Source organism: Toxorhynchites rutilus, chromosome 2 (genome assembly GCF_029784135.1).
Source record: "Toxorhynchites rutilus septentrionalis strain SRP chromosome 2, ASM2978413v1, whole genome shotgun sequence".
Taxonomy (NCBI): domain Eukaryota; kingdom Metazoa; phylum Arthropoda; class Insecta; order Diptera; family Culicidae; genus Toxorhynchites; species Toxorhynchites rutilus.
In genome coordinates, this window is record NC_073745.1 from 224,729,410 (window position 1) to 224,747,887 (window position 18,478).

An 18,478-nucleotide genomic window follows, 5' to 3' on the forward strand; every position below is an offset into this window, starting at 1 on the left:
GACACGGAGCAAATTGGCATATTCTACATCATCCTCCTGTTTGTGGCAAGATTGGCGTGGGTCGGTGAACAATAGACGGCAGCGTGAGTACATACAGCATCAAGGTACGAACATTTTTTGACGAAGAAATAAAGTTTGCATGCGCATTTCGATATATTTTGAACAAATTGTGGTACAATTGATAAAACGTGGAAAGCAGAACGTGCTAGAATTCTAATATCAATCCGATTTGCGAGCGATAAGAGGTTTATTCAACAATGGCGTCGTTACGTGAATTGACAAAGGCTGAACGTGGTTATATTGATTCATTGTCCAATTTGGAATCCTTTATTGAAAATTTCGTCCTAGAGCGGGATCATAGGAGAATTGTTTCCCGATTGGAGCATTTGGAGGTCCTGTTCAAAGATTTTCGTGAGAACAGGGCAAAAATTGAAGCTCGGCAAGATCAAGATTTGAAGTTGACTGGGTCCGATGAAAAAGAAGATCAAGTGAGGAAGGATGTAGATGTCGCCAATCGAAAGTCACGGTTAGATTTTGAAGACCGTTATTTCGATATCAAAGATTTTCTTATGTCGCATAGAATCCAACCGACAGCTGTAGCCTCCACTCCCCATCCGCCCAGCCAAACCTCATCCTCCCGTGTTCACCTCCCAGTTTTTAAAATTCCATCCTTCGACGGCAGTGTTAAAGATTGGTTAGGTTTCCGTGATGCTTTTCAGAGCATGATTGCCAAAGATACGACGCTCTCGCCCATTGATAAATTCAACTATCTGTTATCGGTGGTGACGAGAGAAGCCAGAACTTTGGTGGAGTCAATTGAGGTGACTACAGACAATTTTGATGTAGCATGGGAAATGTTGGAACAACGTTTTGAGAACAAAAAGGTCATCGCTCGAACCTTGATGGACAGTTTCCTCGACGCTGAGCCGATCAAGCGGGAATCGTACGACGCTCTAGTTGGTCTCATCGACTCGTACGAACGCAGCCTGTTACAACTCAAGAAAATCGGTCTGAAAACTGAAGGGTGGTCGCATCTCATCGCTCATTTGTTGTATAAACGTCTCGATAAAGAAACACAGAGGCTGTGGGAACGAGTACATAATTCACGTGAAGCACCAATCTACGAAGAATTGTTAAAGTTTCTCCGGGATCATCTGGCAACCCTACAACCCCTCACTTCCTCGAAATCTATTGCGTCAGTCTATCGTTCAGAACATAGTAGGATGGTAATGAAGTCGAAAATTGGTTCTACACTCACAACAACCACGCTCCTCCAGAAAGTTTGTCCACACTGTCAAAATCCTTTCCACTCTCCTTTCAAATGTATTTCATTCAATAAAATGACTCCTTCCCAACGACTTGAATCAGTCAAAAAGGCTGGTTTGTGTTTAAATTGCCTTTCTTCCTCCCATTTGGTGCGGGCTTGTCCTAGCTCAGCTTGTCGTGTTTGCGGTCAAAGACATCATACGATGCTACATCTGCGACCAGCAAGCAACACCTCCAACTCAGGACAAGAACCATCGCAATCGCAACCATCTAACTCCATAATACATCAACATCGATCAAATTCAATCGCACCAAACGCAAACAATCCATCTACTTCGCAATCGCAAACATATGCTACCACGCCCGTAACTGCACCGTCAATGAAATCCACTACCTCCACCCACATGCCAGTAGCCTTGCCCGCTAGTGTACCAGCCGATAGCAGTGTCGTTTTTCTCGCGACCGCCGTCGTTAAGATAGAAGATTATTACGGAAATACTTTATTTGCAAGAGCCCTTTTGGATGGATGCTCCGAACGAAATTTGATGAGCGAACAATTGGCGCAGAAATTGGCACTAAATCGGAAACACGATCCTCTCGCATTCCAAGGTATTGGACAAAGCACTGCAAACTCGAAACAATCGGCGATGGCAACCATCCGTTCACGCTGTACGGATTTTGTCGTCGATCTCAAATTCCACATTTTACCGGAATTTAAACCTATTTTGCCATCGAATCAAGTGTCCATAGTTAATTGGAACATCCCATCGCATATCCAGCTAGCCGATCCTCAGTTCTTTGAGCCCAACCAAATAGATGTCATCATTGGTGCAGACATCTATTTTAATCTACTGTGTGATGGTTTTGTCGACCTCGGACCGGAACTACCCCATCTAAAAGAAACCGTTTTCGGGTGGATAGTTTCCGGTAAATGCAACAAATTGCAGTCAACGAGACCAGCCAGCACTTTCGTATGTAGTAATGCTGAGCTGGAAAAACAACTTACTCGCTTCTGGGAAATTGAGTCGTGCCATTCGAATGAAACTCTTTCCGTGGAGGAACGGAAATGTGAATCTCACTTCACCGCTACCACGACACGAGATCCCAGCGGACGGTTTGTGGTTTCTTTACCTAAGAAACCAGATGTTCTAGAGAAATTAGGAAACTCCAGAGACATTGCAATCCGTCGTTTTCTATCGCTTGAACGGCGTCTCCATGCTAATCCTCAGCTGATGGAAGCATACGAAGCTTTTATTAAGGAGTACGTACACTTGGGACACATGATCCTGATCGATCCAACCAACGATGTTTCAAAACCTGGAGAGAAAATCTACTACATGCCTCATCATGGCATTATTCGAGCAGATAGTGCTACAACGAAACTCCGCGTTGTTTTCGATGCTTCATGTCCCTCCGATTCCGGCATCTCGCTGAACGACGCTTTGATGGTGGGACCGGTAGTTCAAGACGAACTGTATAGCATCATATTACGATTTCGCATACCTCGTTTCGTAATTGTGAGTGATTTGGAGAAAATGTACCGACAACTGCTGGTATATCCCAGCGATCGTTTGCTCCAGCGCATCGTCTTCCGGTCTTCTCCGTCGGAACCCATTCAAACCTTCGAATTGCTGACGGTCACTTACGGCACCGCATCGGCCCCATATCTAGCAACCCGCGCCCTGAAACAACTCGCCACTTATGGTGAATTGGCCCATCCCGACGCAGCCAAAGTCCTCGTTAAGGATTTTTATATTGACGATCTACTTTGTGGGGTAGATTCCGAAGAAGAAGGAATCAAACTCTGCCACCAACTGAACGATCTTTTGCAATCTGCGGGATTTAAATTGCATAAATGGGCATCCAACAGCGTGACTATTCTTCAAAATATTCCGGTGGAGCTTCGCGAAGAAAGAAATTTATTGGAGCTCGATTCATCGAGTACACAAGTAAAAACTCTTGGTTTACTGTGGCAGCCAGTCGACGACGTTTTCCGTTTTAAGATACCTGATTGGTCCTACGAAGCGCCGATTACCAAACGCTTGGTATTGTCCGAAGCAGCACGTTTATTCGACCCTCTTGGTCTATTGGGGCCAATCGTTCTACGCTCCAAGCTCTTTATGCAAGAGCTGTGGAAAGCGAAAGTTTCCTGGGATGACCCTTTGAAGGAAAATCATCAACAATTCTGGAAAGAGTTCCGGAAAGATCTTGAAATTCTCGACACATTTATTGTTCCACGGTGGGCGGCACCAATCACAGATCCTGTCAGTACAGAACTGCACGGCTTTAGCGATGCTTCGGAAAGCGCATACGGTGCGTGTATATTTCTTCGAACTATTTCTGCAACTGGAGTAGTTTCTGTACATTTGCTCACAGCAAAATCGAAAGTCGCCCCTAAGGCGACTGAAAAACTCGAACTCACTATTCGATTGCCACGGCTTGAGCTCTGTGGAGCGCTTCTATTAAGTCACTTATTCGAGAAGGTGGAAAGCAGTCTGCAAGTTGCAGCCCGTCCGTTCTTCTGGACGGACTCAATGATTGTTATGCATTGGCTAGCAGCATCGCCATCGCGCTGGAAAAAGTTCGTTTCCAATAGAGTGGCTGAAATCCAGCAAATTACCGCTTCAGGTGTCTGGGGACACGTTTCCGGTGTCGAAAATCCGGCAGATGTCATATCTAGGGGTATGCCAGCCAAAGAGCTGATCGACCATTCACTATGGTGGCAAGGGCCTCCATGGTTGCAACAGCCAAATAGATTCTGGCCCGAGATTATTCGGACATCAGACAACATTTTCACTCAAGAACAACTGCAAGAGACACCAGTAGTGGCTCTTCCTGCCGTCGTACATAGCACTGTATTTTCAATTAAATCGTCTCTCTCAAATTTAGTTCGCTTAGTAGCCTACATACGTAGATTCTGCAGGAATGCAACCAAGCAAAATCGACAATCCAGAAGTTCCGGACCACTATCAACAGCCGAGCTAGAAGAAGCGTTAATATGTCTAGTGAAACTCTCCCAGCAGGAATCGTTCGCTGCTGATTTACAATCCATCCGAACAACCGGTCACGTGAAACCAACCTCCAAGCTGAAAGCGCTCGTTCCAGTACTCGTCGATGGTGTACTTCGCACTCGTGGTCGTCTCAACCACGCAGCTGTACCCTACGCCCAGAAACAGCCAATGATTTTGGACCATAAACATCCGTTCACCTTATTAGTTGTTCGCCATTATCATCTGAACCGCTTACACGCCGGACCGACACTTTTGGCCGCCATCGTTCGCACAAAATTTTGGCCGTTACGTTTACGCGATCTTACTAGAAAAATCACACACGAATGCGTGACCTGCTTCCGCACACGTCCTAATTCTTCCGACCAAGTCATGGCAGATTTACCCCTTGTTCGTGTAACTCCAGCTTTGCCGTTTCTAAACTCCGGAGTGGACTTTTGTGGTCCCTTTTATCTTCGGCCACCTACCCGCAAGTCCGCACCGTTGAAAGTATTTGTGGCTGTATTTGTTTGCCTTTCTACCAAGGCAATCCACCTTGAATTGGTGGGAAATTTGTCCACCGATTCGTTCATCGCTTGCCTAAAGCGATTCGCAGCACGACGAGGGATACCCAAGACGATCTACTGCGACAATGCGACTAATTTTGTTGGAGCACGGCGAACACTAAACGAATTTGTCTACTTATTTAGCTCCCAGCAGAACCGCATGGAAACCACCCGTCATTGTACTGAAAATGGGATTCAGTTTTCGTTTATTCCTCCGAGGTCACCACATTTCGGCGGCATCTGGGAGGCGGCTGTCAAGTCGCTGAAGACACATCTTCATCGTACACTCGCAAACGCCATGGCCAACACCGAGCAATTTACAACACTACTCGTACAAATCGAAGCACTCCTCAACTCCAGGCCTCTCACGCAGCTCAGCAACGATCCCGAAGATCTAGACGTCCTCACTCCGGGCCACTTCTTGGTGCACAGGCCCCTTACTGCTATACCGGAGCCATCGTACGAAGAAATACCCACCAATCGCTTATCGCAGTGGCAAATGATCCAAGAATATCTTCGCCGCATCTGGAAACGGTGGTCAACCGAATATCTGTCGGGATTACAACAGCGAACCAAATGGACCAAAGTACGAGACAACATTCGCATCGGTACGATGGTATTAGTTCGCGAAGAGAACCTGCCACCGCAAAAGTGGCGGTTTGGTCGAGTAGTGGAAGTATTTCCCGGCAGCGATGGACTCATCCGCGTTGTCAGCATCCGCACGAAAGACGGCATCTACAAACGGGCAATCACACGTATTTGCGTTCTGCCTATTGCTGACAATCTACCAGACCGAGAGACGGCAGCGTTCCAGACGTTCGAGGTGCCAGCAACAAACGCAATGTTGGATGGGAGGGGACCTAATGGTCCTCTCGCAAGTTAAGTATCTAATACGCTTCCTTGAAAATTGTAATCCCCGACCTAAAGTCAACCGAATTGGCAGGATACCTGGACTTGGACCACCCTATTCGTCAAGAGGAAGATGTCAACCTATCTGGCAACCCCCGCTGAAGATACCTCAAGATCCGATCTACCACCCTACTACGTTGTTCCAGAAGATGCAGTATTGATGAATTTATTGAAATGTATCCTTATATGTAGTTAGAAAAGCGAATTATTTATCTCTATCTATAAATTATGATTGAAATCAAGATTTCAATGGTGGGCGGAATGTTTGGGCACTTACCACAATTAACAAGCTGACCCTAATAGAATTTGCCATAATTATATTTAGTCACTCAATCCGTTTTGCATGACGAAAAGCGGAGGAGAGTAGTAATAGGAGATAGGATTCTCTCGCATCTCGTTATCGAGATGAAACACTCTGCCTCGATAACCACTATCAGTTTTATCGAGCAGATCAGTCTAACAAAAACCGTCGGATAAGATAGTTCTGTTTCCATTTCGCTACGAATAAAATTTCAATAGTGTACCACGTGTTACCGTTCGCGCTTTTATTACGGTAAACTTCTACCGTTCAACGGACCAGATTCCGCCGTGAAAAGATCACCAATCCGGAGAACCAGCGCCCCAACAACATGCTACTTATCGTTTATCTAGTTGAAAAAAAAATTAAGTTACAACACTTATACCAAGCCATCCTTCAAAATATATATACCACATTGTAAAATGGCGAATTTTATGCAAAGTTGTATAGACATTATTCCGTTTTCACCGTGAAGTGGCGCCCTCAGTTTCTGTTCTGCGCATGGAGTGATCATGAAAAATCTCGTATTATTCTCACGAAAACAAAAGTGAATCATGTATCAAACATCTTCAATTGCTTTTACAAGGCCACTCAAATTCCATCGGTTCGTTTCGGGACCAACAACAAGTCGAAAGAGTTGACTTTTATGTTAATAACAGTTCCATACTTTTACTCATAAAACCACAAACTAACAAGAAAACTTTCAGCATCTTTCAAAATATTCATTTATTCATTCATTTAGAATTGATTCAGATGCAATTTCAAATAAATGATTACCGAGCCAACGGTAGTCCTACGTTTACCTTGCGGTTATATCACAGATATAACCCACTTCTTGTTTTTTCTCTATTATAATGACTTTCGGCACATTTTAGCTGGTTTGTCACTTTTACTGCCATTTTTAGAAGAATGTCGGGAGTGAGAATTGAACTCGTGACCTTTAGCGTGAGAGGTATGGACGATACCACTACGCCAGATCGCCTCCACAAATGGAACAATTTCCGAATTCAATTGAATTCAATATATTTGCTTTGTGAGTAAAAAGATTGTATAATAACTGGTATCAAAGCATAGGATTCGAATAGGAAGACATTAAGTTAATTCAATTCGGGTTGAATTTAACTAAACGTTAGACCGATGATAGCCAATCTAGAATATCCCCGCCAGTGTACACCAAGCTGAAAATTAACGGAATTAGTAGGAAATCCAATATTGTTGAGTGGATTGCGATTCTCTCTCTCTTTACCGCTCATTGAAAAATAGCGCACGTGAGCGACAATAGTAGTAGTAGTACAAAAACTTCAGCCATTAGCAGTGCAAGTCAGCCGCCGAAAAGCAGCCAAATTTTAGGTTTAATTATACGAAGTTTGAATAATAGTCGAGTAGAATAAATAATCGTTTGTGTTAAATAAACCATTTGTGCATCAAATTAAACTGTGTTTTAATGTTGTCACTTCGTGTAAACGAGTCAAATAGGTCTTAAAATTGACCTCTGTTCAAACTGGAAGAAAAGTGCAGGTGCAGGTAAAAAGGGTACAGTCACGAACTCGGAAACCCCTTACCGGAAAATCCATTTGGAACGGCGTGAAAACTGGTTGAAATTCGAAACAATAACATATAAGGACAATTCATGCATTGTGATATACTATGTTCTTCCTTACAAGTAAATTTAATGGTAGTCCTTTTACGTTTGGTATGATGACATCTTGGTTTAGAAGTCTGTGTTAGGCAAACACATTTCAGTCGGAACAAAAATGCCCCCGACTTACATGTATTCGTAATGCCAATTTCCACACGCTCCTTGGACTTAAAGTCCGTGTTAGGGAAACACATTTCAGTTGGAAGAAAAATACCCCCGATCTGCATGAATTTGCAATGCCAATTTCCCTAGACACCTTGGTTCTGAAGACTATGTTGTGGAAAGACATTTCAGTAGGAACAAAAATGGCCCCGACTTACATGTATTCGTAATGCCAATTTCCACACGCTCCTTGGACTTAAAGTCCGTGTTAGGGAAACACATTTCAGTTGGAAGAAAAATACCCCCGATCTGCATGAATTTGCAATGCCAATTTCCCTAGACACCTTGGTTCTGAAGACTATGTTGTGGAAAGACATTTCAGTCGGAACAAAAATGCCCCCGACTTACATGTATTCGTAATGCCAATTTCCACACGCTCCTTGGACTTAAAGTCCGTGTTAGGGAAACACATTTCAGTTGGAAGAAAAATACCCCCGATCTGCATGAATTTGCAATGCCAATTTCCCTAGACACCTTGGTTCTGAAGACTATGTTGTGGAAAGACATTTCAGTAGGAACAAAAATGGCCCCGATATACGTGTATTCGTAATGCCAATTTCCGCACGCTTCATGGATTTGAAGTTTGTGTTAGGGAAACACATTTCAGTCGGAACAAAAATGCCCCCGACTTACATGTATTCGCAATGCTAATTTCTCCACGCTCCTTGGATTTGAAGTTTGTGTTGGGGAAACACATTTCAGTCGGAACAAAACACCCCCGACTTTAAAGTACTTGCAATGTAGATTTCTCCAGCGCTGCTTGGTTTTGATGGCTGTTTTGGGGAAACCGTGAAACCGTGGGCCAATCAAAACGAGGTAGTTAAGGCATTTAAATAACGCTCAACATTGCAATCATTGCAATCAAATTCGATTCTCGGGAAAGCTTTCTATTTTCAATTTAAAGTATTTTTATCAATATCAAACAAAAAAAAATCCGGAGGGAACTGAAATAATTCATGAATGGAATAAACGAATCATTTTCTAGTGAGAAAGCAAATTGAAAAAAATGTATTTTCGGTGATTTCTATCCATTGTTTAAAATCCTTTTACATTCGTGTACGTGTTATTGTGATAACCATTACCGGAATGTTTGTAAAAATTTAAAAATGTTGTTACGGGATTTTTTCTCTGATTTAATAAAGGGTGTGTCACATCAAATTGCATCACGGAAAAAACGCTGTAGAAATTTAATTTTTAGGAATTATATCTTCAGCTTTCGCTTATAATCAGATAAGAGTGTATAGATGTATAGAGTGTATAGAGAGTGTATAGAGTGTATAGAAATTTAATTTTTAGGAATTATATCTTCAGCTTTCGCTTATAATCAGATAAGAGTGTATAGATCGTTTGGCCATGCTTCACTGTCAATTTTTCATAAATTTGGAAAAATGTCGTCGAACGAAAAAGAGCGTCGTGAATTAATCCTGCGCACTCATTTCGAGAATCCGGAGTTGTCACATCGGGACATCGGTAAGATGCTAGGAATCGTCCAATCCACGGTCAGCAGAGTACTAAAACGATACTTCGAGAACCTAACCATCGACCGGAAGGTGAAGAACGACAAAAATAGATGCTCCGTCAGTGAAAAAGATCACAAGCGCATAGTTAAGCAGTTTAGACGTGATCCGAGAAGTTCGGTCCGGGATGTCGCCAATAAGTTGAATTTGTCAAGTTCATTCGTCCAGCGGACCAAGCAGCGGGAGGGCCTGCGTACATACAAGGTTCAGAAGGCGACGAAAGGCAAAACGTGGTGGGGAAGACGCGAGCCCGGAAGCTGTACACCGAAATGCTGACGAAGCCGCATTGCCTGGTAATGGACGACGGAACCTACGTCAAAGCGGACTTTCATCAGCTGCCGGGCCTGTTGTTCTTCTCCGCAGATGACAAATTCAGCGTTCCGGAGGAGATTCGCAAGCAGAAACTATCCAAGTTTGCCAAAAAGTACATGGTGTGACAAGCGATCTGCTCTTGCGGAAAGCGGAGCGCCCCCTTCGTGATGACCGGCACGGTAAACGGGCAGGTTTACCTTAAGGAGTGCCTACAGAAGCGCTTACTACCACTATTGAAGCAGCACGAGGGCCCGACCATCTTCTGGCCGGATCTCGCTTCGTGCCACTATTCAAAGGACGTGTTGGAGTGGTACGAAGCCAACGGGGTCACCTTCGTGTCAAAGGAAATGAACCCGGCCAACGCGCCGGAGCTTCGCCCAATAGAGAAATATTGGGCGATTATGAAGCAGGCCCTCCGGAAGAACCCAAAAGTTGTTAAATCGGAGGCGGACTTCAAGAGAAAATGGATTTCTGTTAAAAAAAAAAACTACAACCTGACGTTGTACAGAACCTTATGGACGGGGTAAAGATGAAGGTGCGAGCATACGGGCTTGGGCTCGAAGTATGAATAAAAAGAAAATGCCAAAAGTTGTTTGATAGTTTTTATTTTCTGTCTAAAATTTTCAAAAGGATCGGTCTACTGGGCGAATTTCCACAGTGTTTTTTCCGTGATGCAATTTGATGTGACGCACCCTTTAGTAGTTCATTAAATATAATATTCAACGGATGATGGAAAATAGGTTGAGTCCCATTAAAAAACACGAAAAATTGCGTGAATTATTACATACAGGATTGTCGGGTGAGAAACATATTTTTACATACAATCTGCGATTTTTAAATGAGAAGCGCTTTTTGTTTTCCAGTAAAAAAATATTGCAAGCAAATTATAAAATGTCCAATTGACGATATCAATGTCAGTACATGAATAGCTGTGAGTTGGCTATTGGTTCCAGCTAATATTCAATGTTCAAAAGAACTGGTTCACTTTGGTGAATGCTTTGTCCATCTCTACTCCATGGTCTGGTTTCCTTATTCGATCTCACATGTTTTTTTTTTGTAGCGGACAAGGTGACTAGATGTATATCAAGAATTATTCTACATCTGCCGATTTGCCGATTGCACTCATTTAAATCAAAGGAGAGGGGATGACTTGGAAGATGGCTACACTTAATTATTCCTAAAGTTTCGTTTCGGAAAGTTTCGCATTTCTTATAAAAAAATATAAATGTCCATTCCCATTTCCTCTTTCGAAAAATAAACAGAACCTGTTGGGATCAGTTCACTATATAATACTTACAAACTTCCCAAGGGAGAACTCATGGTCATGAGATATCTAATCTGAATCCCTTGTCAACGAGTCTCCACAGGCAATGTTACAGATAAGTATAATATCGCCGAGCCAAGCTGACTATTTAAACTTATGTTTAAGAATGCAATGTAAGATAATGGCTTCTTCTCGTATTCAGCTAAATTAAATAAACTAAAGAAAAGAGGCTAGAGTGTATTCGTAGCCACTTGGTTAAGCGTTCGCTTACTAAGCGATCAATCGTGAGTTCAAACTCAGGGCCCTCAATTGACCATCTTTGTGTTGTTATAGAATAACTACTTCCGCGCATCCATCATCAGCGATGGAGATCGATCCACGGTGAAACAAAGATCGATTCATCCATACAACTGCTCTGCTCTTCTTCTTCTTCTGTAGGAGCATTGAACCACTGCGACCATTAGTTTGATCTATTGTGGTGCACTCCAGTTTACTATATATGCGCTGTCAGTTCGTTCCATCACTCAAGGAATAAGTGATAGTCGCACTAGGACTTTGCATCTCCCCCCAAGAAGGTATGACTTCTTTTAAGAAGTTTCTTACCTTTTTTGGTTCAGCAGACCATATCTCGTTAGGCATAAGAATGCCCTTTCCAAGAATCCGCAGTCTTTGCTGAATCAATACACTGCATTGACACAGTAAATGTTCCGAAGTTTCAGCATCAAAATTGCAGAAACGACATTTATCATCCGTTATTTTCCCAATTTTTTTGAGATGATACCTGCTCGGACAATGTCCGGTCAATAGCCCAGTCAACATACTCAGATCGGCTTTATTCAAGCTGAGTAGGCTGCGTGTTATTCTATTACAAGGTGTAATGAATGATCTTGATTGTCGTGATGTTGATAGAGCTCTCCAGTTGGCTTCAATCATCGATATTTTCCAGGATTTGAGCTCGGATTTCAGACAGGATGTAGATAATCCGCAAAATGGCTCAGGTCCGACGAATTTAGTTGAAGATCCTAATCTTGCTAGAAGATCAGCTTTTTCATTACCTTCTATACCGCAGTGACCAGGCACCCAGTATAGATTAACGTCATTAGTTACAGCTAGTTTTTTTAAAGAAAGAATACATTCCCAAACTAGCTTTGACTGACAAGTATATGCTTTCAATGCATTTAGAGCTGCTTGGCTATCTGAGAAAATACAGATACTGGCATACCTGTGTTTCCTAGCCAAACAAATGTTTGTACATGTTAGAATAGCATGTATTTCTGCTTGAAAAACTGTAGGCCACTGTCCCATTGGAATTGAGACATCTATCCCTGGTCCAGTAATCCCAGCTCCTGTAGATTTTCCAATTTTTGACCCATCTGTGTAAAACACGAGTGATCCCGGACGAGTTATTGGACCACCTTCTTCCCATACGCTGCGATTGAATTCAATCACTTTGAAAGGAACGCTGAAGTTAGTCTCTGTTTCCATCCAGTCTTCGTTCATGATTAATATAGGATTCAGTTGAAAATCTTTCAGGATTTGCAAGTGCCCCTTAAGATCTCCTTGTTGGAATTGTTTCGTACGTTTAAGCCTAAGAGCACCTTTTTCCGCTTCAAGTTGCACATATTGGTGCAGGGGTAGAAGGTATAAAAGAGCATCTAGGGCTTTGGAAGGAATACTGGGCATTGCTCCAGTTATTGATAGGCATGCCAGACGTTGTAGTTTATCAAGCTTTTTCTGAGCTGATATTTGTGTTGTTTTAGGCCACCACACTAACGAAGCATAACTTAACCTGGGTCTCACAATTGCCGAGTATACCCAGTGAATCATTCTCGGTTTTAGACCCCATTTTTTTCCGAATATACTACTACATGCCCAAAGAGCAGTTCGGGCTTTAGAAATAGCACTGCTCTGCTCTGTAAAGGCGCGTCCACATTATGCCGAATGATGCCGATCGGCCTGTATCAGGCGACATATTCGGTTCGTTATGTAATGTGGACGCTCCATCGGGTGCACGAAGCCGAAGCCCCATCGGATGCACGAAGCCGTCACGAACACACGAAGCACAATGTCTTCAACGCTAATTCACTTCGTTTGGTTTTGGTTCGACTTTCTCGAACCGGACCCACTTGTTTCGGGTTGGGTTCAGTTTGATTCGAGTCGGTTTTCGGCACGTCGGCAAGCCCGAGTGGTACGTCCACATTTAGCCGGCTTTACCGGGCGGCCAAGGCCGATTGACGTGATGTGGACGCGTCTTAAGAAACATCGGGCTGTTGTTCTATTAATAACCCAACAATGATCAATATCAACTGTCTCCGCTGTCCGGTCTGCAATGGAACACAGAAAGAATAACCTTACGCCTACATGGCTACTACTGTGTAATTTAACATAATGTAATGGAACAGAAAACCTATCGCCTAAATGGCTACTACTTCTGTGTAATTTACAATTTATTTTATGTAACCATAACCATTTGTACATGTACACGATTTAAAACCGGCTCTGTTACAGCTAAAATGCTTATGAGTCTAATAAATAAACAAAAAAAAAGCGACCGAATGATTAATATTTCTGTGGGGACGGTTTTGTTAGATATTTATAAGGATTTTTATGTACATACTAGCTGACCCGGCAAACTTCGTCCCGCCCAAAATTTGGTTTTTGTAATCAGTTCTTTCAAACATTCACGTTTTCTTACTATGAGCAAGTTCATGGGTCCAATCGCAGAGCTGTTCATTGATTTATCTTTTAATCGATCCCGTTGAATTTACCTTTTACTATATAATTCCTAGTATTTCTAACAAAATTCATCATTATAATATCAGGTTATTTTCAGACACGATCCTCGTTCAAGATTTTTCAACCACTTGCAAATAACATGTTTCTTCGTTACATGGAATAAATGTTTGATACAGAAAATATGATAGAATAAAGACAGCCCTAAATCGAACACTTCCTTTCTCGAGTTCTGCTCTTATCAACACATCCGGATTCTTTTTTTGGGATAGATAGAAGAAGATATAGGAGTGCGTTTCATCACATTAAAATCCATTTCCAGCTTCGAACAAAGATCCAGTTCGCTAGCGCAAACATCAAATGGACTAACAACGCTTGTCACTATGTAATTGTAGAACATATGGAAATTTAATTTTCCGAATTTTCTCTTTTTCCTTCAGAGTTTTCCGAAAATTTTCAGTTGTCATGTTTAGTTGGAATATTTTTGGTTTAAATATGTGTAATATTTTAATGGGACCTTCTCCATTCCATATGGAGGGGTGTCATACAATTATAGAAACGTTTATCATACCCAAAAACCCTCACATCCCAAATTGTGCTTGATTAGCTTTCGAGTTATGCAGAAATTTGTGTTTCATTTGTATGACAGCCTCCCCTTAGAAAGGGTGGTGGAGGGTCTAACCACCATAGAAACATTTATTGCACCCTAAAACCTCAATATTCCTAATTTTTGCCTTTCATTTGCTTGATTAATTCTCGAGTAATGCAGAAATTTGTGTTTCATTTGTATGGCAGCCCCTATTTAGAAAGGGGGGGGGATTATTGAGTCTAACCACCATAGAAACATTTATTGCACCCTAAAATCTCAATATGCCTAATTTGGTTTCATTTGCTTGACAATTCCCGAGTAATGTTAAAATTTGTGTTTAATCTGTATGGCAGACCCCCCCCCCTTAAAGAGGAGGGAGGGGTCTCAAACTATCACGAAAAATTCTTTTATTATTCTAATCTGGGTGGAGAGGAACACAACGATATAAAGACATCCCAAATCTGACCATCCGTTCTCTTGTGATGTTGAGATATACGTACGAAAAGAAATGGAAATTTAAGTCTCACAAATATCACTCAAACAACACGATTTAAGGCGTTCCTCTATTTTTTGTATAGTTTCTAACATTTTGTCCTAAGACTAGAGCCATTTTCGAAATATAACTTATTTTTATATGAAAACATTACTTGTGAAATTTCTATACTAACTCGAAAGCTTAGTCGTGATGTCTAATAGCAATATTATTTTTTTATTACTTTCTGTGATTTTCCAACATCAATAAGGCAAATCCATTCACTTTTATCGGTTTCATTCTTCCAAGAACTGCTGTCTCTCGGCAGCATGTGATTGCATAGGGATGTTTCTTGTTTCTTTTCTCATTCCTTTGCATTCGCTTCTACCCGCGCTGCACTTTTTTCGAATCTTTGCTTCCCATCATCTATGCTAAGCATCACAACGAAGCGGCTAATAATTGTTTGATTGTTCATGGATTAGACCGGGCAGCTTTTCAGCGGGCGACCCGGTTTACCCCGTTCCACCGCCGAGTGATTAATAATTCCGTCCATACGCACGAAGAACATCAATAAGATGACGGTGACGGTGAAATTCCGGTTCAACCGAAGAAGCCTTAACCCCCAGACATGGGAGCGATTGGGATCGGAGGTGGGCGTGTGTTGTTACATAAATTTTTACAAGAAGCTGTTGATGTAACGAGCGGCACTAAACTGGATCCGGTGCCCGGGGAAACCGAAGGAGGGAAGGGGTGAACGGACACCAGAACAATGAATAACACTTCTCGTCCCGAGGCAGACTGCTGCTGCCCTTCGTGACATGATGCGACGGACATGCGCCTGTGTTGCAAGGACTGTAAGGTTGATGACGGTTCTTGGCTCACGGATGATTGATTCTTTCACGGTGCACCTGTTCTGTCATTGTGTATGCATGCGGTCAACGGCGACCGGTTTGGTTTTTCGAGGACCACATTCCTACGAGGCGTACCCGGCTCGAGGTGAACTCGGCCAAGTTCTGGGTGGAACGTTGCCGTGCCGAGCAAGCTCATTAGTATGGATGGTTTCGCTAGTTTGGAAGACAAAAAAAAGGTTGTCGAATTCGGGAGACGCAAGAGATAACTCCCACGGGCGAGGTAAGGAATGCTCCGAGATGCTCACTGCGCCGCGAAGCTTTCTTGAATGGGCAGAAAAAGTACAGTGACTCTCCAAAAACTCTCGAGAATGAGAGGTGAAGTGGGTTGATCCAATTGGATCACTGTGACATTAGGTCAACCGCGTATCGTTGCCTCTCTCGCGCAGCGAGATCTGGTTGGATGCTGTGGTGGTTTTAGAACACACTGATCGAGAGAGAGGTAACTCACATTATGAGATTGGACCAACAGTCACTCGGAGGATGCTCGGCTCACAAGAGAGTGAGTGTGCTATGTTGCGCGGTATGTTTTCATTCAGCCAGAAACATGTTTTGCGCTTGTTCGCACCTATGTTTTGTTTTGTTTTGATACCCCACATCGCGCGTTCCGCGATGCAACATCCGCGCGCGCGGTAGCTCACTCTCTCGTACTTTCTTTTCCCGGGAACCCACCGGAGCCGGGTGGGAGAGTGAGCAAAAAAACGCGAGTCGTTGGTGAGTTTGAGAAGCGCAGCAGTGGCCACAAATGCTCCCAAACTATGTTTATGTTGTTCCGCGGCAGGGCTTTATGTGGCCGCCTGCAAGAACTATTCAGTTTCGGACTGTCACTGAAAGTGGATGTTAGTGCCTTTTCGGCGTGGGAATCTCGCGCGCGGACTTTTTTCATGGAAGCTGGAAGAGAGTCAGACACTCCGAAAAACGCTGTTATTGTTCGGAAGCGAACCGTGGAATAGACGCATAAAAAAGTGCTAATTTTGTGATTTTTTTTTCGGAGGAAGATTTTAAAAGTTTCAGTGTTGAATTTTGATTGACCACCATCTGTGACTGAGTTGTGCCGTTAACAAGTTGAAGTTTGCGTTCGTTAACTGTCTTATTGGTTAGTTATGACTGTGGTCGCAAACGGAGAAAACGGTGATTTTTTGTGACAACATTTTTTACGACGATAATTAATTAATAACTTATTGTGGTATTCTGTGGGAGGAAGGTGAGAATTGTTAAAAAGTTTGCCAAACAATTGGGGTGAAATCTGATGTCTGAATGAAAAGTGCTTTGACCTGTTGATTTTTGGTGTTCAAAAATAGATCGATGTTTACTGAAGGAGTTTACGTCGACATATTAAGAGTGTTATAAACGAAGATTTATTATAACAAAGTGAAGCACAGCAAAGAGGCTGTATGGGTTCTGGATCGATGAAAAGTGAAACTGGTTAAATACAGGAAAAAAGTGTTAAACATACAGCTTGATTTGTGCGCCGGCGAAGTTCATTCATGGTAAAAAAGAAGGCTCGAAACCCGTGTGTCAAGAACCCTTTTGTGTCAGAACAAGTGCAGAGAAGGGTAAATTGTCGAAGTGATCTTCCATCTAATCATAAATTATAATGAAAAAGTTTTCAAGTGATTTTCAAGTGTCGTGAGCGGAAAAGGCAGCAGTTTCTGTTCGTCATCGTGATCTTGAAATCCCAAGTGCGTTCGTGTGTGTTCAGAATAGCCCCAGAAGGATTATTGACCATCGCGCGCGCTTCCAGTGCCGATTTCTCCCGACTTCGTCTTGGGGAATGTGAGAGTGGTCCCTCAAGTGGATCGATAAGAACACACCGCCCGCCCGCCATCCAGAGGAAGTACTCTGGAGCGCTTCTGATACGGCGTCCCATTGAAGTGAGGTGAGTATCAACGCTTATCTCCGTGGAGTGGCGGTTGGGATCGCTGCGTTCCACCGCTGCATCCCGGCCCGGGAATGATGTTCGAGAGTTCGAGAGATAGGGTCGGATCGAAATGAAATGCAGAGTGTGTTAAAAATAAACAACGCGCGAACCGCGGCGGGGTCCCGATGCGGTGCGGAGCAATTGGACGTATCTTTCATTCAGTTCGGTCCCGGCATTTATAGGTCGTCTGCCATCGTCTACGCGGGGAAGGCTTGTCAGTGTGGTTCAAGTGTTTTACGTTCGCTCAGCCGCTCAGTCCGCTTCGATCCGACGGGGCTCCGGTACTGACTAATAATAATGCAGATCAGCCACGAGGAAGGGGAAAAACGGGGGAAGAAGACGCGTGCATTACGGTATGAATTATTTGACTGGTTTATTGGAAAATAGAAGATCTTCTTCGGAAATAGGGAGAGAACAGCTGGACTGGGGCGCAAAGTTATACTACCGATGGTGGATGGTTTGTTTTTCATTGGGGTTCATTGCTGATGATAAATGTTGCGCCTAGGTGGGAGGTATTTGAATGCATCGTTTCGGTCGTACTTTCAATTAGCTTGGGCTTTATTGACTCGGTTGGTTTTCATAACAAACAGGGGAAAGAAAATATAAGTTCATGAATGATACATTGTTTGCTGGAGTCAGTCAGTGTATTTGCGTGTGATTCGAATGCGATGAAACTGAATTTACTTTCCTGTTTGATATGTTTTGATGGAAAAAAGTAAAGACGTCTGGCAAATGACCAAGTATTAGTTGCAGGTATGGTCGAATACAACACAATAAATAATTTGGTGACATTTTCCCGATCATCAAAATGATTCTCATCATATGGGATGGATGCATTCTTAACCTTTAGTTATTAGAATTCAAAATTCATAAATCGATTTCAATGAACTCCTGAATATCAACACGATAACAATACTCATACACCCAGCCAACGT

The 18,478-nt window shown here is 42.8% G+C and overlaps 1 protein-coding gene across 1 annotated transcript; it reads left to right on the forward strand.

Moving 5' to 3' along the window:
- Nucleotides 1-257: 257 nt before the first annotated feature.
- LOC129766702 (uncharacterized) lies at nucleotides 258-5,702 on the forward strand. Its single transcript, XM_055767291.1, has one exon. The coding sequence runs from the start codon at nucleotides 258-260 to the stop codon at nucleotides 5,700-5,702; it is 5,445 nt and encodes a 1,814-aa protein (XP_055623266.1).
- Nucleotides 5,703-18,478: the final 12,776 nt, after the last annotated feature.

Coding starts and splice junctions, on each gene's coding strand:
- LOC129766702 (XM_055767291.1), top strand. CDS start 258: ATGGCGTCGTTACGTGAATTGACAAAGGCTGAACGTGGTTATATTGAT.